General features: G+C 38.1%; 1 protein-coding gene across 2 annotated transcripts; it reads right to left on the reverse strand.

The window, feature by feature from the left end:
- Positions 1-7,410: 7,410 nt before the first annotated feature.
- LOC124991483 (guanylate-binding protein 5-like) lies at positions 7,411-21,071 on the reverse strand. Of its 2 annotated transcripts, none has more exons than XM_047562174.1 (11): positions 20,867-21,071; positions 17,643-17,851; positions 17,025-17,152; positions 15,702-15,811; positions 15,247-15,440; positions 14,648-14,887; positions 13,283-13,563; positions 12,336-12,548; positions 11,018-11,120; positions 10,556-10,737; positions 7,411-9,182 (listed from the first exon to the last, which is right to left on the reverse strand). In XM_047562174.1, exons 2-11 carry the CDS (start codon positions 17,830-17,832, stop codon positions 9,003-9,005), a joined length of 1,821 nt encoding a protein of 606 aa, XP_047418130.1. In that variant the 5' UTR covers positions 17,833-17,851; positions 20,867-21,071; the 3' UTR covers positions 7,411-9,002. The 2 variants fall into 2 exon arrangements, with proteins under 2 accessions (XP_047418130.1, XP_047418133.1); XM_047562177.1 differs by having other exon boundaries at positions 7,411-9,186; positions 20,867-21,070.
- Positions 21,072-27,961: the final 6,890 nt, after the last annotated feature.

Raw genomic sequence — 27,961 nt, forward strand, 5'->3', positions numbered from 1 at the left:
CCATTAAAAAGTTTTTTCATCATCTTTATTTTTTAAAAAACTCTGTGTTTACATTGATTTATGAAACTTTATACTGGGTAAAGAATTTGGGGTTGCCATTTTCTATTCTATATCTTAGAGATGTTTGTCAGTTTTCTCTCACTTTTTGTGCTTATTCTAATTAGTTATGCATGACAGTAGAATGCATTTCTACTCATTTTACCCAAATGGAGCACAACTTTTCAATTCTCTGGTTTTATACAATGCAGAGTCACACTATTCTATATACATACATGTATATAGGGTATACATGTCCATCTCATTCCACCATTTTCCCCCATACCCCCTCCCCTCCCCTCATGCTCCTCTGCCCAATCCAGAGTTCTTCCATTCTTCCCTTGCTCCCTCCACCCCATTATGGATCAACATTCACCTATCAGAGAAAACATTTAACCTTTGTTTTTCTGGGATTGGCTTACTTTGCTTAGAATGATATTCTCCAACTCCATTCATTTACTTGCAAATGCCATAATTTCATTATTTCTTTAAAGTTGAATAATATTCCATTGTGTATATATACCACAGTTTCTTTATCCAGTTATCTATTGAAGGGCATCTAGGTTGGTACCACAATTTAGCTATTGTGAGTTGAGCTGCTATAAACATTGATGTGGCTGCATCACTGTAGTATACTGATTTTAAGTCCTTTGGGAATAGACTGAGGAGTGGGATAGCTGGGTCAAAGGGTGAGTCCATTCCAAGTTTTCTGAAGATTCTCCATACTGTTTTCCCAAGTGGCTGCACCAATTTGCAACTCTACTAGCAATGTAAAAGTGTAAAATGTAAAAACATTTTTGCCACAAACAATGGAGCACCTATGTACATCAGAAAAACTCTTCTTGATTTCAAGAATCAATTAGACAACAACAAAATAATACTGGTTGACTTTAACACACCTTTCTGAACACTGGATAGATCCTTCAAACAAAAACTAAATAAAGAAGCTAAAAAACTAAAAAATACAATTAATAATTAATACTTAAAAGCCATATACAGAATATTTCATCCATTAATGCTGGATACACTTTTTGCTCACAACCCCATAGATCCTTCTGTAAAATAGATCATATTTTGGCCACAAAGCAACTCTTGGCAAATACAAAAAAGAGAGATAATATCTTGCATTCTATCCGATCATAATGAAATGAAATTAGAAATCAATGATAGAATAAAAAAGTAGAAGCTCCACTAACACCAGGAGACCAAATTACATGGTATTGAAAAACCAACAGATAGTAGAATAAATTAGGAATTAAATAAAAAATACTTAGAGGTAAATGAGAATCGCAACACAACTCATGAAATCTCTGGGACACTATGAAAGAAGTTCTATGGTACGTCCTTGTGATGACCTCTGTAACTTACCAAATATAATTCATCATTGCTTACAGAGACACTCAAACACTGTAACATTAACACAGATTCCCTTCTCACTTTGTTTTACAATTCATGCCCTCTTCAAGATATAGTTTTACTAAGAATTGCAAACATTGGTGAAACAGTTTTAAGGTGAAATTTCCAATAAAAGTGTTTTACCACAGACTTAGCCCATTGAAACAAGGAGAGACTGATTTGGTTACAGATCCCATTTCACCTCTGATAATTCCTGCATTTACACAGGAGACTTTAGAGTATAACTCATATCCAAACCATAATATTCTGCTCCTGTTACCCAAAAGCTCTTGTCCATCTCAATGAAAATGCATTTGGTCCCTTACTAACAATCTCATTTTCCAGCATTGCCCAAAAGTCCAAGTCAAAAGTCTCATTTGAGACTCTGGGAGACTACTGGCTGTGAAACTCTATAAAAACCAAAAGCAAGCTATATATATTCAATAAAGAATGGCACAGTTGACATTTTCATTCTAAAAGGGAGGTATTGGGGCCCAGAAAAAGGAATAGAACCAAACAGGATCCTAACCTAACCAGGAAAACAGATCCTTTATCTCCATGTAGAGCATCTAGGACAAATGCTGGCAAAATGGGCACAACAAAGGATTTAGGCAGTCCCATCTTTTCGACCTTGCCATTTGCAGTGCACATGGTCCCTCTTTTAGCCAGGCTCTCTTCACAGTCAGCAGGTTTTCGTGGCAGAAAGTCCACACTATTGGCATCTCTTAATTGCTGGTGTCTCTCTTCTAGCTTTGGCTTCACATTTATAGCTATACCCATTGCCCTCTCAGAGGCAGCCTACAAGGATTCCGACTCTGCTACTACAGTCATTGTCACTTCTCAGACCTGCCTTTGAAATCTTGGTGGAAGCCTTCATGACCTGCTGACCCCAGGATTCTGCGTTCCAGGAAACCAGAACCATGTTGGTGATGCCAACTTCTGCTTCTGACCTGTGTGACGCTTGGCCCTGCTGGATCATGATGGTAGTGGCTCTGTGTTCCTGGGCAACTCAGCATGGTAAAGTCTCAGCAAATTTGCAAAATGTAGGCACATTCTTTGCCAGAATATGTCACTAGTGACTTCTAGTTTAATTTTTAATAGAGTCGTCATTCCCTTTTGGTATCTCTTGAGCACTATCCTTACAAACTTATTCTGATCTTCTGAGCTCCCGCCAGAATCACCAATTAAGAAACTCTTACAGTTTAAATCTTCTCCCTACAAAACAGCCACAAAGTCTCTTGAACCACATGGTCAGGTTAGTCAAGCAACACCCCCCCACCCCCCCAACTCTTGGTACCAATTCTGTGTTTGTCAGCTTTTCATCACTCTGACAAAAGTACTTAACGAGAACAACTTAGAGGAGGGAAAGTCTATTTTGCCCATACTTTCAGAGGTTTATTCCATGATAAGCTGACTCCATTGCTTTGCCCAAGGTGAGACAAGCATGGTAGAAGAGCCCTGCTCCATTCTTTATGGTCAGGAACCAGAGAGAGAGAAAGGTTAAGGAGTCACAGGGAGGTTGTACCCTTCTAGGATTCATCCCCAGTGATCCACCTCCACTAAACATGCCCCATTGACTACAGTTGCCACCCAGTCAGTTCACTCAAACTAGGATGAACTTACTAGGTTAGAGCTCTCATCATCCAATCATTGAACCTGTGAATACACCTGCATTAGCAAAAGATCTTTTGGGAAACCTCATATCCAACCCATAACAAGGAATTTATACACATACATGCACATGCATGTATTTTTATCATTATGCAAAGAATACTAATGTTATTGACATGAGTCCTTTTAAAGTAATGTGGGTGTGGAAAGCAAAGATAAGAAATTAACAAAAAATATAAATTTCACAATAATGGGAGGACAAAGGCAACAGGAAGAAGTCTGGATAGTCTGATGGTGAGTGGCCTGGGAGAGTTGTACGCAGGTGGCTCAGAATCTCCATTTGGTCCAGAGACTGCTGTGTGGAGAAAGCATATTCTGGGCATTACCAGAATGTGCTGCTCCTCCTGATGCTTTCACTTAAACCTGCAACAAAGACCCCTCCTGGGACACATAGGAGTGTATCTTTGTTAGGTCGCCTTTTCATCACAGTTACCAGAAGACCTGAGGAAAAAATAGAAGAGGAAAGGTATAATTGGGTCATGGCTTCAGAGTCTCAGTCCATAGATAGCCTACTCTACTACTCTGGACCCAAGATGATGTAGAACATGATGGTGGAAAATACATGGTTGAGCAAAGCAGCTCAGGACATAGTACCAGGAAGTAAAGGAAATCAGCTCTGCTCACCAGGAACAAATGAAAACCACGATGTCATGTCTCAGGTGGCCTATCTCCTCCAGCCATCCCCCCCATGCCTATAGTTATCACCCAGGTAATCCACCTCAGTGGATTAATGCACTGATTAGGTTAAAACTCTTATAACCCAATCACTTCACCTCCAAACTTTCTGGTATTTTCTTACTCATGAGCTTTTAGGGGACATCTCCTATCATATCCAGCATCCTCATATCTGGAATGTGGGCTCATATGCTTTCTTGCACTGAGGGAGCAAATCCCAGTCTCCTCACAGAGAATCTCCTCTGGGGTCCCTTCTTCCTGCCTACGATTTTCTGTCCTCATGTGATTTCTGAGAGCTCACTGTTAGGCACTGAAAATTCAGAGAGAAAAGAGGTTTACTTTTCAGACAACTGAAACTCCAGAATTTGTTTTTTTGCTTTCTTTGTTAGTAGTCATGCTTAAGATTGTATAGATTCTTCAATAAAAAAGAAAAATTCCATCTTATTTATAGTACACATCAGTAAAAGAAATGATGATCTTTATTTTTGTTTGCTTATCCTGCCTTTTTATAAGTGCACTGCACATGCACAAGTTGCATCAGAACAGCCTGTGGTACTTGTTTCAAGTACAGATTCTGGGGTCAGCTTTAATCCCCACTCCTAATGTCTTTTTAAAATTGCTTCCTTTAAATTTCGAGATCAGGTCTCACCATCTAGTCCAGGCTGGCCCCCTCTGGTGATCCTCCTGCTTCTTCCCACAGAGTAACTGGTATTTCATGCATGTACCACAGCACCTGGCTCTAATGACTTTTATGGACAAGAAAGTCTGTTAGAAAATCACTACTTTTATTTCAAATTTGTTTTATTTCCATTTTACTTTTTTTCTGATAAAAAATTATTTTCACTTAGCTTGGTTTTCTTTGTAATTTGTAGCTTTTTAAGATGTGTGAACACACATTAACCCCTTATCTCACTTGTTCACTGGAGAAATCATATTTTAAATTTGGAAAATTATAATTTATTAAGATCATATTTACTATTAGTCTGTCTAGTAATGAGTGGAAAAGGAATAATTGCTTTAACCTTACTATTGATAAGAAGGTTAGATTTTAGCAAGGTAAATGCTTTAAGTTCTCATGGACAATAGAGTTTGACCCTTGGTACCCTGTCTCCAGTCTGTGTTGGGGCATCATAGAATGGTTCTGGGTTCCTCTTGCCTGATTTAATATCCATCAGGTCCTCTCTGTCAGCCTCTGCCCATTGCTCCTTTCCTTCCAGCAAACAGTTAAAGAAAGTTCTTTTTCTGATCTTGATCCTCTATATACTTTTAAAATTGCTTCCTTGATTTGACTTCTGTTTTTGTTCTTACAATTAGAATTCTAACTATGTGTAATAAAGTTAAATTTTTCCCTTGAACTTATTTCCTTGATAACCTCAACCATTTGTATTTCAGAGCAAGATCTTCTTTCTTATTTTACATTAGGATTAATGATATAATGCTTGTTATTGACCTGTTGGATTTCAGAATTCTTATAAATATTAAAGCTAAGGAATCTAACAAGGTAGAAGCCTAGTGTCCACCTTGGAGATGAGAAATATGGTGTATGATCAGTGTGGACTTTGTGAAAGCATGGGGGTAGGCATCTAATTCAGTCATGTGGACCAGAGAATCTTCCTAGAGGGAATGATGTCTAAACTTTAGCCTGAAATTCATAACCTGCACAAGTTACAGATGTGAAAATGATAGGAATGGAAATAGAAATTGTGAAAATATGATTCGGTTAAATTATCTCTTTAAAAAATCTTCAAAAAATTACTAGCTACATCAAGAACCTTCATAAATATTTTGGTTTACCATGTCTTTGCTCCTTTTTTTTTTCAGGCAATGGAGATGCTCTGGCATTTCCTGCTGAGATTTTGGTGATATAGAAATACTTTTGAAGAACATTGTACAAAGACTGAGTATAGCAGAATTAAAAACTTATTCAAATTCAGTTAATAATGCATTGCTATACTTGCACCTGAATGGGTAAATAAGTCAAAAGAATAACTAAGGGAGGCCCAGATACAGTCACATATTGATATTTAACATAGGGTTGTTTCTTCATAAGGTTAGAGACAAAGACTATCTTCTGCTTAAATTGTTTGGGAAAAATAGGTCATCCTTCTTTAGAAAAATACTTTTGACCCCAAATTCACATCACATAGACCTTTAATTTTTACTCAAACATAGAGGTACACAAAATAAAATGTTACTGAAGACACACACACACACAAAGAGATACATAAAAACACCATCTACCATAAAGTAAAATATTGTGGACTACAATAAAATTAAAACTTTTTTTCACAAAAATTCTATGAAAAGTGTTGTCATAGAAGGAGAAATGCCTTTGACAATCGTTCAACCCACAGAAAGTCATGTCCTTTGTGTTTCAAAATCTTCTAAAAGTAAAAAAGGCAGAACATGATAAGAAAGACATCAAAGACACTGCAAAACACGAAAAAGAACTAGTAAACCAACACAGGAAGAGGTGTTCCACCTCATTTGTATGAGAAAAATGCAGATTAATAGCTCATTAAGATATACCACATAGCCCCCATACAACCAAATGTGAAAACTTTGGTGTGGAGACCATCATACTGTGTTGGGAAGTATGTAAATTGCTACAGAAGCTTTGAAGTCATGGCAAACCTGATGTAGAAGGACAAGATTCATCTCCTCTATGACCTGGGAAGTCCACTCCTAGGGGTGTTACACAAGGGAATTTTGCATGTACATGAATATATATATATATATATAGGATACATATATATATATATGTTCGTATATAAATGTATTTAAAAATATCCTTAACAATATTTCATAAAAGATAAACATGATAATTTACATATTTATCAACAGTATGAAAAACAACTTGATTTTACTTTATACAATATATTCATTTTTCAGCTACACAATGAACTAGAAGAATCTTATTAATATCTTTAAGAAATGAAACAAAGTACAAAAGATGACATGCAATAAAATCTGATTTATACAGAAAGCAGGTCAAACTAAATTACATTATTTCAGACATAACTTGTATATGATAAAATCCAGGAGGAATTCAAATGTTGTGATACTAGTTGTCTCTAACAGGTTTGTCATAGGTTGTAATACACTCCTTTGGTTTTAGCAATGCTGAATTTATGTTTCTAGGGCATGGTTTTTTTATTTATATTATTTGTATGCTTCATATTTGATGCAATCCTCTGAATGTGTCTTATTTTATAATTTTTATAAACAGAGAAGGGGACACAATTTATCAAAATTTTGCTTTGAAAAGGATCAAGAGATTGTGTTTTAACTGAACGAGTATGAGATCAAGAGACATTTGGAAATAGGTTTGAGTCACAGAAAGGCCATCTCCTATAGGATCATAAGAAATACAACCTTGAATTTTTAAATGTGTTTTATATCTTTACACTTTAAACATTTTGTTGTTGGTGGTGTTGTTAGTGTAAATTATAAGGACTGGTTCTGACTTATCTTTTCTAAGTGACCAGGCAGTTGTCTCTTCCTATTTAAAAGTCTATCTTTACCTCCATTCTTTCTATAGAGATTTTTTTTGAGGGGAGGACTTTCTATTATGCTCCATCAGTCATCTGTATATTCAAGAGTCATTTCCACACTTTTAACTTTTATTTTGACAATTTCTCTGCTTTTTAATATTGACTACTTTCATATTATTTTGACACTGTGCTTTTGGTTTTCATTCTTTCAGTAATTTCCTCTAAATTTTAACATATTACTTAATATTTCTGTCTTACTAAAAAGACAAGAGAGACAGTATCAAGATGATTATTAATGTAGGTTCCAAAGCATGGCACTGCTTTTAGATGACTTGATTATCTTCAATGCCTTAAAAGTAATAACTTTAATATTAATAACACTAATGAACATAAAAATAGTTTTAAGTAATTATAAGTGTAATAAAGCAATACTGCATATTCAAAGGATTTTGTGAGCAATGCATGAGTTACTACAGTGACTATAGTTGGCACATGATGAATCCTGAAAAAATATTAGCTGCTGTTACTAACTACTTATAATGCTAAGGAACAGAGAAGTTGTACATGTTTAATATTGCTGCTGTAATATAAGAAGTTCTGCGATATAAAACACTCCAAAGCATAAGAAAAAGTACAGATATTAGCATTAATGTGTTTTTCTTCTCTGTATGAGTAAATCATATTTTGAAGAACTTAAAAAAAACTGAAGATCCCATAATATCACCCAATGGAAAATCCCTTACAGAAGCAAACAATTATAAGTGAGGGAAAAAACAAAATAAAACAAAACAAAAAAAAAAAAAAAAAAAAAAAAAACAGAGCCTTGTGGAGTGTTCCTATAATTTTTTTAAAACAGATTTTTACTAGAGTTAAACACAACAAACAGAGAACAAATGAAAATGTATACCAAAGTGAGTTTTAATTCTAGTTTTAAAGTAATTCCTAATCTTCTGAGGGAAATTCAGAAGCATTTCCCATAGAATTTTAACTATTGAGAGACATAGAAACAAAGCTTAAAAATATTTTATAGTTAAAACTTTGCACTAACATGTATTCATATAATCAATACTTTTTAAAAATATCAGCAGGCTGTCATATACTATGATGATTTAACTTTAGCATTGTAGCAAGTATAAAATTAAATGAGCACCATTGGAATTTTGACTCATTACACATTATTATTTATGCCTCTTATTTAAAAATTCTAAAGTACTATAAATATGTAACAAAAAAATTAAAGTCAAATATAAATTGCAACCTGTTATAACATGCTCTAAGTTATGACTTAGTGTGGGTGAGTAAAAAGGAAAAGGCCTCTTCTTCAGTCCTTAAGCCTATGACACAGTTTCCACAGTAGTATTTCCTTTCATCCTCTACAGATCTTCATTTCATAACACTGTTTTCTTTCAGCTTGGGATTTCTTTTTGCAGAAGGTTGACACAGTGTTGATGATTTGCATAATGGTCCTTAGAATAGCAGTCTCCACCCAGTTGAGAAATGTAGATTGTTCCCACTTTACAATTGGCGCCTCCCTCAGATAGCATCCAGCACATGACAAGCAGTAGGAGTGATGCTAAACTGAGCTCAGGACCTGGGTAATGTTCCATCGAACTGAGCCCATGTGGCAACTTGCAATACCTAGACACTGAGGTAACTTGCAATAACTAGAGACAAACTGGAAGATTAGGTAGAAGTTTTTGGATTATTTAAATGTTGATTGTCCCAAATTCTCTAGTTTCTTATTCCTTTGTGTCTTCCATGAAAAAAATAACGGGAGTCTCTGTTGTTCAGCACTTTAGAGTATGATACATTGAGCATCTTGTGGCTCAGACATTGTCCTCTGTAAATGCTGGATCTGATCTTGACACCTTGACAATTCAGCTTGATGGGCCAACCTGAGCCTTTCGGCCTCTTCCTAAGTGAAAAATAGATATTATAATACTTGGAACATTGACTTGTTCTTACCTCCCTTAATCCTCAGAAACAATTAACAGTCTCTGAATCTCCTTCTTCCACTCATGCTTACTTCCACAATTATTCACATTCCTCTTCCTCTAGCTCCAGAAACATTGGTTTAGTCCCTGAAGTGTTGTGGTCTTTATAGAATTCCATTCCAATGCTCCCTTCCCACTTACACTACACAGTTGCCTTGAGTAATCTTAATCATATCTTGACCTCAATTCTCTTTCCCAATCTCACTTCCATTTTTAGGAATATATTAACTGTTATTGTAAGAGAAGAAATTGCCCCAAAAGCACAATGTCTAGGCGACATACACTCAGGAGAGGTGTCTGAGTCTTAGATGAGGGACATGTTCCAGAGCACCACACTTTGGATGGAGAAGTACAAGTAAAGACTGAGCAGATCAAACATCAGAGTTTTCCCATAATGTCCTTCAGGAAAGAGCTGCAATCCCCAAAGTGCCCTAGAGTAGTTACTGAAAAACAGGTACCCACAGGTTCCCTGGTAAGCCAGGGCAAAGGTTGGGACATTGTCTGTCTCATGAGGTGCTCACATAGGAAGTCCCCACCAGGTTCTCAGGAGCAGTGACACTGTGGATCCCACTCACTGAAAGACACCTACAATGACTCACAAGGCTGTGAGATTCTGGCATTTAGTTATCTTCTTGGGGCCTTGATTACCTCATATAAAATGGGGGACACATCAGTTCTGCTTCACAGTAAATAGATTAGATGAGAGAATGCATGCAGAGGGCTTTGTAGAGTGCTCAAGAAATAAGAACTCCTGCTAATTGAATGATGACAAATTAAAGGACTTGACTAAGCAAGCACTGTTGAGTTCAAGGCCAGGAGAACCAGAGATGACAGAGGAGCAAAGACACTGCAAGAGGAAATCGATGTAACAAGGTATGATCAGGGCAAAGGATTGTACAGAGCAATTAACAAAATAATAGAAAAGGCTAATCACTGTGAGACAGAAATGCCTAGTTTATACATAAAAATTCATATTATTCCTCTATGCCAAACACCATTATAAATTCAAATACTATGTATTTCATTATCACAATACCCTTATAAAATATGTATAACCAACATTTCCATTCCAAACATGAAGAAAAGGGGGCACAGAGGAAATAGACAACTTGCTTAAACCATGCCTTTGGTACAGGTGGAACTTGGATGCATGCCCAGCGTCTGGTTCCACAGCCCCTGACCTGAGCCACCATAGTAGTCTGCACCTGTCCCATGGCCCCTGTTTCATGCTCTCATCTTTATAGGGAAGGGACAGAAACACAATCCAAAGATGCAGCAATAGATGAATACCTGCAGCCGACGTTCCTGCTCCCTCTGTTGTTGTGCCAGGTAGTTTGCTCTTTCTATCTCCATTTGTCTTATTTGCTGCTGATGACGTTTCTCTCTTTGCTCCATCATTTGCTGGTTCTGCCTACGAGCCGCCTCCAGCCTTTCTGCTTCAGCCTTGGCAGCCTCTGCTTTTACACGTGCCTCTGAAGAGGAAGAAGAAAGGTAAAACCCTCAAGGACAACTCTATCCCTTTCTTGGGCCTCCCATTCTCATTTGTTACACAAAGAAAATTTCCTGGCATCATTTTTCATTCCACATAACCATATTGCAGCTGATCGTGCCATACTCAGATGCTGCCTGAAGCCATAAGGAAACTTTATGCCTGACTTGCTCTAGTTGAATGATCCCAGCTAGGCAAGAACACATGAATTTCAAATTTGGACATTTCTTGTCTCTCTTGCATTGCTTCTGTTTTCTTCTCACCTTTTGTCTCCTTTTCCTTGGCTGTGAGAGCCTGGTCTGTCTGAAGAATAGCATTACTCACAGACTCTTTGGACTTTAAATATTTTTGCAGAGCTTCCTCAGCCTAGGAACCCAAAAACAGGCAGTTAAAACTTGTAGTGGTGATAGCCAAAGTGATAAAATCATATTACTTGTTCTATCAAGCATCTTTTCCTCTTAGAAAGTTCTCTGCCTGCATCAGATGGAGAGGTGCACCAAGCCTCTCCACACGTGGGAGCCAGAGACCCATGGGGTCCATCAGAGCACCCAAGGCCACTGGATGAAAAGAACTTGTTCACAGGAGAAAAAATACTGCCATTTGAGTGTTCTAAAGGCTGATATGTATCAGGAGTGGCAATTGAACTATTGCTTTGAACTTCATACCTTGGACAGCTTGACTACTGCAACTAGGAATCTTTCCATGTGAAGGTGTAGAAAGACATGCCCATTTGCAGGTAGCTGCTGTTAATGGGCAGATCTCATGGCTGCTATGGTATTTATGGGTTTGACAGCTTTGAGATCAGAGGTCTGCTACCCTGGGGTGAAAGAGATACCAGTATACCTAGCTAACCTTGAAGCACCAGCTGCCTGGAGGAGGAGGAATTACTGCCCAAGTGTGAGTCTCCAACAGGCCAATTCCCTACAACCTCTCACTTCTTGTTTACCTTTGAAGAACCAAATCCCTCTGGTGTGTTTTATTATAAATAAAGTATTGGTGGATTTTTCCCTTTGTTAGGACCAGAATCATCAGGTCTCTTCCATCCATCACATCCCTGCTTCAAATATTTTCCGACATCTTTTGCTTTATTTCTTGATATTCTTCAGACCTTTTTTTTTATAGCCGGCCCACACCTCCAAGGGTTACTTATTCCATCCCCACACAGTCTGTGGGTGACAGATATGGGTACTGGGAAAGGCATGCATGCTCTGTCCTCAGAGGCTTAGGGCATTAAGGATAGTTGATCTTAGACCCAGAGGTAGCTCTTTGTTGTCATGTGAGACAAGCCTATTTGAAAATGAAGTGCATAGTTAGGAAAATGGAGCACAATAAGGAAGTAGGTGCTGGAAAAGCAAAAGGAAGCAGAACTGCAGACACTGTTTGGACTCTGAATGTATCCACACTTAAAACTAAACACCAGGCACAAAATTCTCATGCAAGCTCATTCATTGACAGAGTAAGTTTGAGGCAGAGACATCATTCTCAGCTCTGTTCCTATAGGTATGTCCTTTCTTTTATCCTCAATGGTTTTTTAGAGGGGCCCCAGTAATTCCCATAATTAATAGATAGGATCAGGGATACCTGTGTTCCTTTCCTGGGTTGCTGGTGGTACTTTTTCTTCAGCTCCTCTGTCTTCTGAAGGTAGAGATTATGGCCTCCTGGCTTAGAATAAAGCCCCTGCTTCACTTCTTCTTCCAGAGGACCAAAAATATCCTGAAGCAAAACTGAGCAACGATCTGAAGAGGCTTCTTCATTCTGCTTACAAATGTCCTTCTGCTTCACATCTAGTAGGGTCTTCAAGGGACAGGTAGCCACACAGATGTTAGCAACACCTTAGTACTTCTGGAGTTTATATTTTAAAGATTCTATTTTTCCTAGCAACATCAAGGAATATAAGCAAATCTAAACCCTTTCCAGCAAACCTGAGAAAGTTGCAAGGACAAGAGACTATGAAAAATATTTACTATTGGGTATGAAATATCCTGAAACCACTCTCTCTTATAATTTCTGCTTAAATGTGATCTTGTGACCACAGACCCCTACACCTAAGCTCTCATTTTAAATGCAGTCTACTGCTTTCCAACATTTCTTGTTTCAGTGTTTTTCTACCTTCAAGCAGAAAGTAGACGTGAATAATTAGTTAGAATGATATCGATTTACTTTATAAATTCTAATCATAATTTAGTAGATCCACGGGACAGTTCTCTCTATTTAATTAATGAAAAAATAAAATAATGCTTTGCAAATGTTTTAAAGCAATGAAATCAATCGAATTAATCCCATAGCTGTTCAATGGTAAATGTGATGATCTGTGTGCATATGTGAAAAATTCAGACTCTAACGGGCCCAGAGTATTTACACTTTTTTTATTTTCAGAATAAAAGTATATCATGCCACATTAATGATCACCATTGTTTTCCAATCTAGAAAAAATTGCTTTTCTTAAACAAATCCTATTGTATCATTCATAGCAATATTTTTCCCTCTATTAACCTTATTGTCCATGAACCAGAAAAATGAATAATTACCTGTAGTTCCTTCTGGAAACTTTGGTCTTCATCTTTGAAAGAATTCTTTGTGAAGATTTCTATGGCCTCTCTCTTGCTGGCCCTGTGTAGTTCCAGCAGCTCCTGGAGGGTCTCTGTGGGCAGCTGCACCTTCTGGACCATCAGCTCATCATAGTGGGCGAGGGCCTTTTGTACTGCAGCTGAGTTTTCCCTCTGGGTCAGGGCCAGGACTGCGTTCTCCATGCAGGGCAGAGCCCCACTGTTGATAGCACTGACATAGGTCAGCACCAGGCTCTCTAGACCTTCACAGAGGGAATAAGAGACACTTGTGCTATTTGCAGAGAAAATCTGTCAATTAATTCTAAGAACATTCATTTAACAATGTATCACCCCCAAATTTTCAGCATTCTGAACTGTATCCAAGTGTCCCAGACAAATTCCTTTGGGAACTGGTGAGATGAGGAAGGCAGGTATTTTCTTCTTAGGAAAAAGAAACAAGGGTGAAAGAATAAAAATAGGAAAAATGTCTAGATGTATGTTATTATTTAATCCTACATGGAGAAATAAGCACATGGTCATATAAAAGTCATGCATACGCATGCATGAAATACACATACACACACACACATATATATATATATATATACATATATTCAGAGATTTTATATATACATTTTTTCTTTTCTTCTCTTTTTTTTCTACCAGGGATTGAACCAAGGGGGTGCTTAACCACTGAACCACAATCCCAGCACTCCTTACATTTTATTTTGAGACAAGGTCTCACCCAGATGCTTAGGGAATCACTGAATTGCTGAGGCCAGCTTTGAAGTCATGATGTCCTTTGCACTCAACTTTACTCCATAATATAGTGATTATTTATAAGAAGTTCTGAAACATAAGAGTTGTTAGGGAAAGCTATAGCAAGAAGTGTGCTTAGATATTTTTAGAGATTCTAGAGGTTTAGAGGTTCATTTGGGCCTCAGATCGACATTTGTATCAACCAAGTTTAATTTCTATAGGGAACAGGTATAAATTGTTCATTTGTGCCTTCAAAGATTATTGTGACATACCTTAAGAATCCAATATATTTGTTGAACAAATACTGCCAACACATACGAGCTAATCTATGTCAACAGTGGAAGAAAGAATGATACAACATCTTTAACTTTATCTTATCTTTATTATGTTCCTATATCATGTAACTTTAGAGGCATTTCTAAAACAAATACTAGAAATGTCTTTCATATTCACTATAACTTTACAAACATGATGCATATGATTTGCACAGTGATAATTGCTTATGCATCTCTCAATGTTGGCACAAGGACTCTCTTACATGATACACGTTATGCTGAATAGAGGGAAAATTCTTGAAGAGGTACTCACGAGGTCCAGTGACCTTGATGCCTCCTGGAAGAGTCTTGATTTTGGACTTCGTATAGATGTGGGAAGAGAATTCTGCCACTTGCTGTACAAATTCAAGACTCAGCTCATCATCCTGCAGTGTCTCTAGCTGGGAAAGCTTCTTGTGAGTGGGTGAGTCAAATACAAAGCACTTCTTTGTTGGAAAGAACTTCTGAATACACAGACGGGGCAAATTGAAAGTTTGAGTTCTTTGATCACTACCTGGAGAAGGAAAAACAGGGTTTATTTTCTTTAAAATTTACATTCACATGAATCTATTCTCCTTGAATACAAATCCTTTCTCCTGGTGTTACTCAACTTAATATATCTTCATAAACCCTAGGCAACCAGATTAAAAGTATTTAATCAAAAAAAGGAAAGAATATTTTTCCCACGAACAAGGGAATACTAGAATTTGATATTGAACCTATTAGTTCATTAAAAATTAATAATATTCATTACTTATTCTGTAAAACATCTAGATGGATAAATAGGGAAAACCATATATTTAACCTTCTACCCTAAAGAGATCATTTCTTGGGTTACTTTTATTCCTTGTTCCAAAAGCAAAGCCCATTTACCTTGCTTTGTCTTCAGAGAATTCTCCAGGTATTCATCTGCTGTCATGAGTTGTCCATCTGTTTCCAGACTTAGGTAGAAGTCTCTAAGAGTCCACACCAAGTCTGGAAAGAAGCTCACAATGTCACTGGCATCTTCAACATCAAGGTCAGGTGACTTTCTTGATCTGAGTAGATCTGTCAGTTCTGTCACATTGCTGAGATGATTAAGGAATACTGGCAGAAGTAACATACCATCTAAGCCCATATTTGATTCCATGTTCCCCACGCCTTTATTTTCTTTCCCTTTGGCACTTAACCAAATCAACATTTCATCATCAGTGAATATGAGGTCTCTTTACTGTACTTTTAAGTGTTTACCCATTTTCTTTTTGCAGATACATAATGTCTTGCAGACCTACAGTTGGTGAGTGGTGTTCTCCATGTCTTTCGTGCCACCCTGGACCACAAAAGGATACTGCAGTAGGTCGATAGCACCCTGGTCAATTTTGTTCATGGTATTGTATACAAGGGTGCTGCTCAGAAGGATTGCCAGAACAAAGATCTGGGTATCATTCTTAGCATCAACCTAGAAGACAGAACAAATTTAACTCATGTCTTATGGCATTCCCACATGAACAATCATTAAAATAAAATCCTGATACACAAATGCTAAGCAGGGAAAGAACTACTGATTGTCAGACACATGAACTTTCCTGGTTTTCTCATTGATAAATTTATACTGATGCTACATTTCTAACTCCTGAGTCCTTCTTATAGCTACCATTAGATAATTGCAAAACAAGTAGTCAAAGTTAATGGGGAAACCAGAGTAGTTAAAATCAAGGTTTTCTGGGTACCAAAACAAAATTGGCCTACATGTACAGTTCATATATCTATTTTATTAAATAATTATTATCCACAACAGAGTTCACATTACTGATCTTAGATGTCTAATTCTAGTGCTGTGAGATGAGCTCATAATTAATATCTCCATTTTTGTAGAGGAGGAAATTAAGGTTGTATTTGGGTTTACCATCATAGCATCTTGATAAATCAAAAGTCAATATCAAAATCAAAATGAAAACATAAAAAACCGTGGACATTCAAGAGAGTGTTTGGTTAGGTACAAAAAACAGCTAAGAAGAGACAACTGTGTACATCTCTTTCCAAGTCTGAGTTTAGTGACTTTACTTGAGTAGCTTTAATTACTTATGATAGGAATATTTAGGGAATGGCCCAGTTGTACAAATCCAATGCATTTTATTCTGTGAACTGGTTGCTAAATACTTTTTAGAATATAACTAGAGAAGACCCATGTGGTAGAAAAGATCCATGTGTCTACTTTTCCAATGATTAGTTGGATAGGACCAAAGATAATATAAAAAATTTAGGGAGACTCACTCTTCTTGTCAGCATCAGAGAGCTACAAGTGCCAGAGCCCTGGTTTGAACCGAAGTTCATCTCACCCAGAGCCGACTACTAACCATAATCAGTGCAGGACCAGGAGTGTACTGTGATTTATTTGCTTCATTTTTATGCATCTAGGAATGACTAAGCAAACATCAGTGTAGTTCTCCTAATACTGATTCTGAATTTTATACGTATATATATTTTTTTCTCACTTCAGGCGTCCAAACATTATTGAGAATATAAAAAAATAATGATGGGTGATATAGTCCTATCAAGTAGAGGTACAATTTTATAAAAACAAAAAGAAAATATAAAACAAAATGAAAAACTACTTGTACAAAGAAGGTTGAGTGATAAAGAGTTTAATCATAAAAGAATACTCTCCTTACCTTCTCTACATCACCCAGGCCTTCAGTGTCCAGCAGAACTAGGGTGTGTCCTGGCTTCTCAGGATGAGGCACACACCACATCCAGATTCCCTTGGTGTGAGACTGCACTGTGGAGCCTACAGAGAAGCCTGCAGAGGAGAGTGCAGAGGTCATCTTAGAGAAGGGGATCTAGAAATTGGGTATTTTCTTGATAATTATGTTAGGGGTTAAGGAAAGCAAGATAAGGAAACAGCAGAAAATACAAGTATGGATCTCCATTACAATACAGAAATGGGGAAATAAGGTCAAAATCCACAAGTGGGAAATTTTTATACTTCTCATAATTATATGCTACAAATATTTTAAAGTTTATAATTGCACATATGGACATTATTGCATTGATGTGGGGAAAATATTGTTTTCTCCCAGAAAGACATTAAGGAAAACATTTTTAAAAAGGGTTCATGTCAAGGACAGAAAGCTATCCTATAGCTCCCCAAGTTAAAAGGTCCAGTTGTGGCCCAAACTTTGGTTTTCACTGTCCCTCCCTGACTCTAACTCTCTCCCCTCCATCCCCAGGCTGGTTGCCCACAGTGTGGAGGACAGAGGACTCAGCAGAGCTTTGCTGGTGGCACTCACCCTTTTTCTTCCCAGCCAGCTTGTTCATCAGGTAGGATTTGCCTGTGCGGTAAAGGCCCACGATGGCCACAACCACCACAGGCTGTGTGATGGCTGACAGGATCTCCAGGGCTTCCTGCTTGACCATTAGCTGCCCCTCCTTGCTCTCAATGAGGCATATAGGGCCTGGCATGACCATGTCTGAGGCCATGTCTGGGATGTTACTATGTCTGCAAGGGAAGAGGTGGGATGGGCAGCAGTTTCTACTCTTGAAGCAGAGAAATCCATTTGCTTATTGAACCTGAAAACATAACTGTTCCCCATCATGGCCTAAGTTTCTGAAGACATTGAGAAACAAAATATAAAAAGAAGTAGTAGAAAGCACCACAGTAAGTAGGTCCTAGGCCTACTATCAGTTACCCTGCTTATTCTCAAATATTTGGTGGACATATAGAAAAATTCATTTCCTGAATCTTACCTACTGATTCTTTGCATCTAACTCATTCCACTGGATTTTGATTTACTCATGTTTCTTAGTTTTTGTCTCCTTAAATTCCTAGTTTGATTATTCATTTCCATTATTTGCTAAATATAAATTTTTGTTTTTCTCTTATTTAGGTCCATGTCCAAGTTGCATTGCATTAAATAATTCTATACCATTATGATGCATTTTCTAATAAATTCAACTGTTCACTATGAGCTATATTTTTAAGTGTTTTTTAACTTAGTTAGTAATGTCCTTTACTGAAACAAAACTTTGAAGTGTGATCATTTTATGACTGTCTACATGAGTGAAAAAATTTTTCCTTTAATTAATGTTAACCATTTATTTTCTATTAAAAATCCACTATCTGCTTGAATTCATTTTTCATGTAAATCTTTAAATTAAAACATTTGAATTCTTTTTACTAGCAGACTCTAGAAACTGTGAGTTTCTTTGTTGTCACTGCTAGATTTAATGATCATGAAGACCCATTCTCTCTTTCTCATAGCTGATGACCTGTCAATCATCCTGATTAAAGACAAATTAAAACAGAAATTGCTGCTTGGGAACAAACAATAGGAAGTTCATTCACAAATTGCACGGCACCATGTTTCAGAGGCAGGAAACGCCCAGTGCAAGCTTGACCCAGAAAGAGGCAATTTCACAATAAGTTTAGAAGCTCAGATGTCAGATGTCTTTTCATTCCAATCCACTTCTAATGAAACATTGGCAGATTATATTAGTAGAACTCTGGTTGCCTGACTTACATGTAACAGGGGCTAGAATTGTATTTAGTTTAGAAAGATGTGGGAAAATTCCGATGATGATCTACAACAATTAGCTACAAAACAGATATTTATAAACCAAATTTATACAAACATTCATGCTTTAAGGCGAAGTTACTAAAGCAGGAGGGAACAGCTTTGAGGGTTTGAACTTCACCATGAATAGCATTAAGTCTGTGAATCAATATTAATAATAGTGTTTTATATGTTGTTCCCAGGTGCTATCTGGATAGCATCTTCAGAGCTTTTACAAGAGCCAAATCTCTTGCACATCTTGGAATATTTACTGTGTTTGAACCACACACATAACTGCTGCTCTGCCACTTATAACTCAGCCTGTTGTGTCCTCTGGGATGCATTCTCTCCCACTCTGGTAGAGGTCCACAGCTTTTATAAATGAAAAAACAAATGTAAGAGTGGATCAAAACACAGGAAATAAACCCAAAGTTTGGCTTTGCAGAAGATTTTATTTCTGATCTCTCAGCCCTGTAATTAGCTATCACATTGGCATTTCATTCAACTTTTTAAGCTTATTTCCTAAAAAGTGGAAGTAAATGATTCTGTATTTACATCAGTACAGCTACTACCTTAAAAAAAGAAAGGTTTGCAGGAGAAGAAGAAAAAAGTACAAAGAAGAAAAATGCCAAGAAATATTAGAGATTTCTCAGAAATGCTGGCAATGTATTTTTTCAGAAGAAACAATTCTCTTTGAACCAAGACAGTCTATCTCAGGTTTTGTGTTTCTAATTGTTGTTTGTGTTGTTTGCTTTCGATTCACTTTTTAGAGAAAAGGCATTGATCAAGGAGATACATGGAAATCAAACAAATATGAGATGCATGAGCGTGTGGCATGGAAATAAGAGGAGGGAGGAGTTCCAAAGAATGACCAAAGTTATCAGACCCATATTGAGTCCAGTTTGGGAACTCCTGAATTAAGTGATTTGTAACAGCAAAGACAATAAAGAAGAAATAGAAACCAACATAAAAACAACCAGAAGAATGAGAAATTATACTCCATTTGTATACGATGTGTCAAAATGCATTCTATGAAAAAAATAAGACTAGGGAGGCTACCAAGGGCAGGGAGTCAGGATGATGAAACCAAGTCAAAATTATGTCTGAATTAAGAAATCCACACTCAAAGTACAACTACACTCGAAGTACAAGACTACGGATAACAAAATATTGCTGTTTTCAGGAAGCTCCTTCATTCATTGTTCACTCTGGGTTTTTTTTACCTTCTTTTCTCACTGTCTTTTTTTTTGGCGGGGGGTACCAAAGATTGATTGAATTCAAGGGTGCTTAACCCCTGAACCACATTCCCAGGTTTTAATTTTTTTTTTTTTTTTTTTGAGACAGGGTCTTACTAGGTTACTTATAGCCTGGTTAATTTGTTGAGGCTGGTTTTGAACCTATGATCCTCCTACATCAACCTTCCAAACTGCTGGGATTATAGGCATATGCCAACCTGCTTGGATTTTTTTTTTTTTTTTTTGTCCTTCCCAATGCCAGCAAATATTTATGTTGGTTGTATTTTCATTTATTGCTCTTTCTCATGAAAACAACAAAAATTTCTTAAAACTTTCAGACTGCAGTTTAAACCAGCTTAACCAGCTGTTATTAAACACAAAGGTAACTTACGTTGCAGTTATAAACTCCAACAGGACATAGGAGGACAAAGGAAGAAAAACATATTAAGACATTTCAGACTTTCAGTCCCCACCGGTATTGTGTCTAATTCAGCAGGAAACAAACACAGCAGACATTCACCGAATTTTGCTATCTATCTGGCTACACCACAACTTAGTCTTTAGTAGGTTCTTTATGTAGCATATTGGGCAAATTTGCACCCTATCTTGGATGGAATACATGATATTTTAAAAATAACTATTTAAAAAAATATTTTAAAAATAACTGAACATTGCGAATCTTTTCTGCCCTCTTCCCCCCCCCACCCACCTGTGATCTTTACTTACGTATAAAATATGAAGCAGATATCTTTTAGAGCTGGTAGAAAAGCTGCTTTGAGGAGGGCTTGGTAAGGGCTACTTCCAGTTGTCCTTTAGTTTAGCTGTGAGGAGTTCTGATGAGCATGTTCCCCTAATCTTGGGAATTTCCTTTCTTCCCCAGTTACTGCCTCCTAGCAGACAAGTTGAATATAAAATGCCAAAAGTCAGAAGGGGTTTTCAAAACTTCTCTACAGAAAACGAAACCAAAGGGCAAGTTCAGTGACTAGGTAGTTGCAAAGAGGGTATTCTGAGCGTCCTCTGGTGGAAAGTTTGGAACTATTTAGCCTGATTTCCCAGAAATTGCATAGTGTTACTAAAGGGAAACTTTGAGAGCTTTTGAAAGTTTTCCAAGTATGTGTTATTTGACTAGCTTGAGATGTGACGATATTTATCACCCGTTGGGAAGAACATACTTTTATAGGTCTAGAATACAGAAATATTAGCTGCACTCACATAGGAGTAAGTTTGTTGTTTTTATGGTAGGTTCAGTAGCTGAGAACTTCGTTACAGGAAGACAAAGGTCTTGGCACAGTACACAAAGAATGCTGGCAAAGAAGTCATTTAGTAAACATTTCTATAACTCCCTGTACAGTGCTCACTTCTTTTGTGCAGTACCCTATTTTAACTGTCCCAGTTTAAAAGAGCTAGGGCCTTGAGGGGTTTAATAACTTGTTCAAAACCACAGAGCTACTGATGAACCCATGTTAAGGTTCAAACTCCAGGTACCTCCTGGAGTCTTTCTGGTTTGTGGTGTGTATCCTTATAATTGTTGCTAGCATCATTACTGCTTTTTAAAAATCAGGTATTTTCTTATTCTGACAATAATCCTACAGGACCATGTGTTTTATCTGTAATTTAGAATGAACACAGGGGCTTTTAGGCTGAGTTTCCTGAGGTTGTGTTGCTGAGTCCAGGATTTGAGATTGAAGGACTTACTAGAAAGGTGATTCTACAAGGCAGAGTGGGAGATAGGGAATGAAAACTGGAAGGAAATGAAGCCAAGGAATGAGGAAAGAGCCAGTAGTTCCTTTTGTGTGAACCAGGAGCTCAGCCCCCTGAGCTAACTCCAGGAGACAACGTAAAATCTACCTGGAACTCTGGCCCTTAGGATGGGGACTTTTTCCTCCACCTTCCTTCCATGACTGGGTGGGGACTGCTTCTGGGAGCAGGGATTCCCTAGCATTGCTGGCCTGGCCACGTGTGCTTTGAGAGCGAATACTCAGGTAGGGGGACCTGAGATACTTGCTGTAAGATGCCATTGGAATGTGCAGAAAGGCTAAGTATCAAGGGGAGATGGGTGGGGCACCCAAGTATCTGGGAAGGCCCTTTTCTATTTTCCCAGATCACCTCATCTCTCACAGAAAATCCATTCCTTTCTTCAAGACATCTTCAAATAGTTGGTGAGTCATAACTTACTTTTTAAAAAAGTACCCAAAATAGGAAAGTCTAAGCTATAGCCCTCATTACTGCCATTGATTTCATGGTCATAATCAATATTTAATGGTCATAATCAATATTTAAGATCTTACCCCTCTTCTACTCATTCTAGATTGCTTACACTTAGCCAGTAATTCATCTCATGTACGTATAAGGAATCATAAAAAAAAATCATGAGATCTCTCAATTTTCTGCTAAGTGTTCTATGTTTCAATTTGCATTGTTCTAGATTACTAGGATCTGCTGATACAGAGAAATATGAAGTGGTTATATATTTCCCTTTCAATTCAACTTTGAGGGACATACTACGGATGTTTACCAACCCCCTATATGTTTTATATCCCCAATCAGTTCTCCAGATAATGAAGGCCTGAAATAAAGTTGCCAGGAGAGTTCAATCCTTAGGGGACTCAGGTGAGATGCAGAAGTGTCAAATCACCCAGACAGTACAGAAAATTACTCTTGCATGATCTGGGGTAGATGAACAAAGCTGGGAGAAATCCTTTATCTCTGTCTTTAAAAATCAGCAATAAGAAAAAGGAGACGAGAAACTTATTTTATTTAAATTTAAATTAAGTTGGCCAAATCATGATTGCTATGATAGGATATACACAGGAAAAATACGCAAGCATATCTGGATATGTTTTACTTAAATTTTCTTCACACTATTGCTCTGTCTAACAATAAGTCTCAAGTCTCTAGCAAGAGCCATAATGTTTTCTTTGATATGGAGATGCTAATTCACAATAAGGGGTTGGGGGGCTCGGGAAGAATGGAGGTACTCTGGATTAGACAAAGGGGAGTGAAGTGAAGGGAGGGGGTCTGAGGGTAGAAAGGATAGTGGAATGAATCCAACATTATTACCCTATGTGCATATATGATTATGCAACCAGATAACTTTACATCATGTACAACTAGAAGAATGAGAAGTTGTACTTCATTTATGTATGATGTGTCAAAATGCATTCTACTGTCATGTACAACTAATTAGAACAAATTAAAAATAGGAAAAAAATTCAAAAATTAATAATAACAAGGGTTTGGGATGTGGCTCAGTGGTTAAGTGCCGTTGGGTTCAATCCCTATGCCCAAAAAAAAAAAAAAAAAAGCAAACAAAAATTCTGTATCAAAGATATATGACATACATTTTTGCTGGTTGGTTTCTTCTATTAATTATAACTCTGTATTTGCCACCTTTGTACCAAAGGCATGTCAAGGGTTTCATAGAGATGAGAATTCACTTCTATAAAGAATTTTGGGGTCTAGTATAAAATAATAATTCTGTTTTACCCTTTATAATATGTTGTGCCAGTAGCCAATCTGCTACTAGAGGGCAGGAGGCTGTATGCACAAACCAAGAGATAGAGAGAGAGCAGACTCCCTTACTTGAGAAGCTGTGTAACAAAATGAACTCCAGGGAACAGTGCTGTGCTAATGAAATTAAAATAAACGTGTGAGTGTTCTGGGACTTTGGTGAAGTTTCCAGGAAGCAGTACTGCACACGCCATGTAATTTTTTGGCCTGTGACATACGGATTGCCCCAGTGGGAAGAATGTGATGTCTGAAGACGGTCTGCAGAGGCACCATAAGAAGAGTGGTTCTGTAGTCCTTCAACACGCCTGACGGGGTGTGCTACAAGTTCAGATTTTTTTTTTTTGAGTCCCATTCTTCTTTTGCTAGAAGAGAAGAGCAAGCTCATTTCCCAGAACTGTCCATTTACACAAATAATTCTTTGCTGCTTTCGGTTTCAGTCTGATTTGCACTCCAGGAAATGCCATTTCAAATAGGCCTGCACTCACTCGAGAAGTCATTTTCCTGGCTGGAAAACAATTCTACTAGGTCATTTGAAAACAGAATATCTGGAAGTGCATGCAATGTGGAGGGATGAAGGGAGAAACACCACATCAGACTTCCAGCACAGCCCTGTTTTGCTATTGTTTTACAAGCATATGGCACTGAGCTTCTAAAAACAGCTTGCATATGGGCCCATTGCCAGGGCTACCACAATAACTCACAATCTCATCTGAGTGTCTTTAACTCATCTCCATGCAATAAGCATGATGTCTTCAAAAAAAATTGAGTCATGTCACTTCTTTTGCTCAATAGTCTTAAAGCTTCCCGTTTTATTCCATTCTGTGACCTGAACTATCCTGCTTGTCCCTTTCCATATCCAGTCTATCCTTCACCACATAGATCTTAATCTGGACAACCATGCCAAATCCTTCCCTAACAGGAATTTTTACATCTTCCTTCCTGGAACTTTTTTTCCTCATTTCTTTCCGGAACAAATTATATTCATTAACAATTCACTGTAACTCTCTTTTCCTCGGGGAAATATTTCTGGACCAATTTTCTTAGTTGGGTCTCCTTTCTATACTTATTCAAACAACCTAAATTGTTCCCTTACAATGCTTAACAGAAATTGAAGTTTTGTATTTGTTGGCATGACTATTTGTTAATGTCTTACTTTGAACTACAAAAATCCAAGAACCGTGACTGTTCTGCTAATCACTGTATCCTCAATGCTTCCCCAGTATTCAGCACACGGTCCATGGTCGATGTATATTTACCAATAAGTACATGCTCTCATGTTTAAAAATGCCCACTCTCTTTTCAGTAACACATATGACCTTAGCTCTTTGCATCCTCATCTTTCAACCTTAGAACCAAAATAAAGAAATTCTGTCTCACAAGTTCAAAACATGACTTCATGGATGGGGGCTGATGTTACTATCATACACCTTATCATTGTCATCATCATAAGCATCATCCTTATCATTAGGTTTTGCTTTGAAGGTTCTATAACCCAAAAACCTCTGTGTATCTAAGTTAGATAGATTGTACAAAGAGTACCTGAGATTAGGGGTTTCATTTAGACTGCCTTACGATATTAGTGATGGTGCTGGATTCTAGACTACTATCAGTCCTTTTCTTAATATTATTGTTAAATAATAAAACAATAACAGGAGACTTTTAATGTTAAAAATAATAACAGGAGACTTCTGATTCTGGTAACATTTTGCACTCCATCACATGAAAACTCTCTCAGCATAATATAATGAGAAAAAAATTCAATGAATTACAGCAAACTAGCTTCCCTGTTGCATTAGCTTACTAGAATTGCCCAAGGAGAGTGCCACTCATCCCTTTGGTTCCCCAAGGGCATGTCCTCACATGCAAAATACATTCACCCAATCCCAACATCCCCCAAAGTATTAACTCAACCCAGCATCAGCTCTGAATCCAAAATGTCATCTAAATACCACCTAAACCAGGAATGAATAAGTTTGCAGGTGTGATTCATCCAGGGGAGAAATTCCTCCCAGCTGCGAATCTGGGAAACGGAACACAGTGCTTGGTCAGGCATCAGCCCTACTCCTGTTGCTCTATTATGTCTCTTGCTGGAGACTTAAGATCTAATTTTGAAGGACCACTTCTGCCTTATCGAAGAAATCTTCTGTAGAAATCTCACCAATTTCTTTTTTGTCTTTTACTTGTTCCAACAACCAACGCCACATAGATCTGCAGAACCACCCTGATGCTCCTCTAACCCTCCCTTTGTTATCCCCAATTTCACATTCCGTCGCTTTAGGCACAATTTTCTGGTATAGGGCTTAGGACAGACCAGAAAGACTGTCAGTGGCGAGCTGAAATATCACTTTCCCTACTTCCACTCCATAGAGGATTCTGTAGTAGAATTTTACCACTTCTCCAAGATCATTCCCAGGACACTAATAGGGAAACTGGACTGGTCCACTGAGGGAGACCCTGTGACACAAATGCCTACTCTTTGATCCAAGACAAGAGTGTGTTCCACCTCCCCTGGTTCAGAGTCTGTATATGTAATTGTCATTGTATTATCAAATCAAACAAATGTGTCATGCAATGATAATGCCTTCCTTTACTTACCCTCTTAAACATCCTAGGGCCGAAATGTAGAGAAAAATGGAGTCTTGTTTAAGAGTGCTTTCAAAAAGTGAAATCAGGGCAAGGAGTAAACAACTTGCATGAGAAACTTAGTGGTCTGGCAGTGCCCCTGTTCAAGGACAGATAAGCTCTCTGCCCGAGAACAAAACAAAAAAACTAAAAGACACCTGGTTTCTGCTCTCAAGGCCTGGCTCCTGGCCAGATCCAGGTCTGGAGACCAAATGTACTGATGGCACTGAGCCCAGTGGCTCCAGACAACAACTTTATATGTTTACTCTACTGTATTTAAGAGAGATGAGAAGCCCTCAAAGGTGACAAGACTGCTTTCTTTGGTTATGTATGCTGCGAAATGCCTGTGATGTCTCTCTGGTGCTGAGTTGGTATGCTACCTGGGATGGTTTTCCTTTTTTATATACTTTATATGTCTTAATAAATGCTATCTTTTCCTATATGGCTTTGTGGTGGTACATTCAGTGGCTCGGCCCATATAAATTATAAGTCAGTGCAGAGCAACGGGAAATACGTTCTCAGACAGGGTCATGCCTTCTACCTGAAGAGCAATCATGGCCTCGTGAATGATTTTGCAGAGGGGTCTTACTCTTACCCATGGAGGAAACCCTGCCCTCACATTCCATGCCACCCAATCTGAAGTAGCTCAGGTTATCTCTGTGCTGATCTGTGTGGGCTGAAGGGCCTGCAGTAAGGGTCAGAGGTCTGCTTCTCCAGACAATGCCACTCAGCAGAGACTGGGCCTGCACCTACCTTCATCTCACACCTAGCCACCCACGTGGGGTCCCTTGGCCTCTGCCCATGTCTGTCCTTCAGTTTCCTGATTCACTCCTGGAGAAGAACTTCATCTCAACAGTTCCATCCTCAGCAACACCATCAGTGATTTGTTTTGAGTGAAAGCAGATCTTGAGTTTTACAATCCACCGGAACCCCATTGATTCCCTAACCTGAGGCCCTTGATTCTCTTCATGCATCACCTGTGACCCCTGGGGCTCCATGGGATGGGCAGGAGGTAGGCAGGAGCCTCAGTGTAAGTTTCCCTGCTGTTCTTCAGCTCACCTCTTCCACTTCTTTCCTCTTCCATCACTCCACCTCTTCCCTGTTGACAGGGACATTGTCTACATCCTGCTTATCCCTGTGTGACCAGCTGGGGAGCAGGCACTACCCTGGATGACTTTTGCTTCCATCTTGGCATGGCATACTTTATTGGTGCCTCTGCTCACTGCACCAAGCTGTCAAGCAAGTAACAGTAACCTGCAGAAGAGGGTTCTTAATCCACCAGGAGCAGCAGCCTTAGGATGTCAACCTATGCCATTGTTCAGGTTGCCAAGAAAGACAGGACTCACTCGGGCATTGGATGGAGCAACGCTTATTCACAGAATCTAGAATATAGCAAAACCAGCTTCAATAGTGAGTGTCGGCTCCCCAGCAGGCTTGACCCTACAGCACCTGCAGGATGATGGTCTGTATCCTCTTGTGCTGCAAATGAAGGAGGAGCTTCACTTTTGTTCTCACAAGGAAATTTAGAAAGTGGGGGCATTTCTACAGGTCACATGACTGCACACCCTTTATCAAAATGAAAAACATAATGAGCCTGGAACAGGAAAAGATACTCTCAAAAAAAGAGTATGATCAACTTAGGCTGGAAGGGCTCTTGTCACATGGAAGGAAACATTCCATGGCTAAGTC

The sequence above is a fragment of the Sciurus carolinensis genome, chromosome 1, assembly GCF_902686445.1.
Source record: "Sciurus carolinensis chromosome 1, mSciCar1.2, whole genome shotgun sequence".
Classification (NCBI taxonomy): Eukaryota; Metazoa; Chordata; class Mammalia; order Rodentia; family Sciuridae; genus Sciurus; species Sciurus carolinensis.

Excerpts from the sequence above, each read along its gene's own strand:
- LOC124991483 (XM_047562174.1), bottom strand. The coding sequence starts at position 17,832 with ATGGCCTCAGACATGGTCATGCCAGGCCCTATATGCCTCATTGAGAGC. Across the intron at positions 13,564-14,647 it reads CATCAAGGTCACTGGACCTC|GTCTAGAGAGCCTGGTGCTG; the intron begins GTGAGTACCTCT and ends CCCTCTGTGAAG. Across the intron at positions 9,183-10,555 it reads AGCAGGAACGTCGGCTGCAG|AGGCCGAAAGGCTCAGGTTG; the intron begins GTATTCATCTAT and ends TCACTTAGGAAG.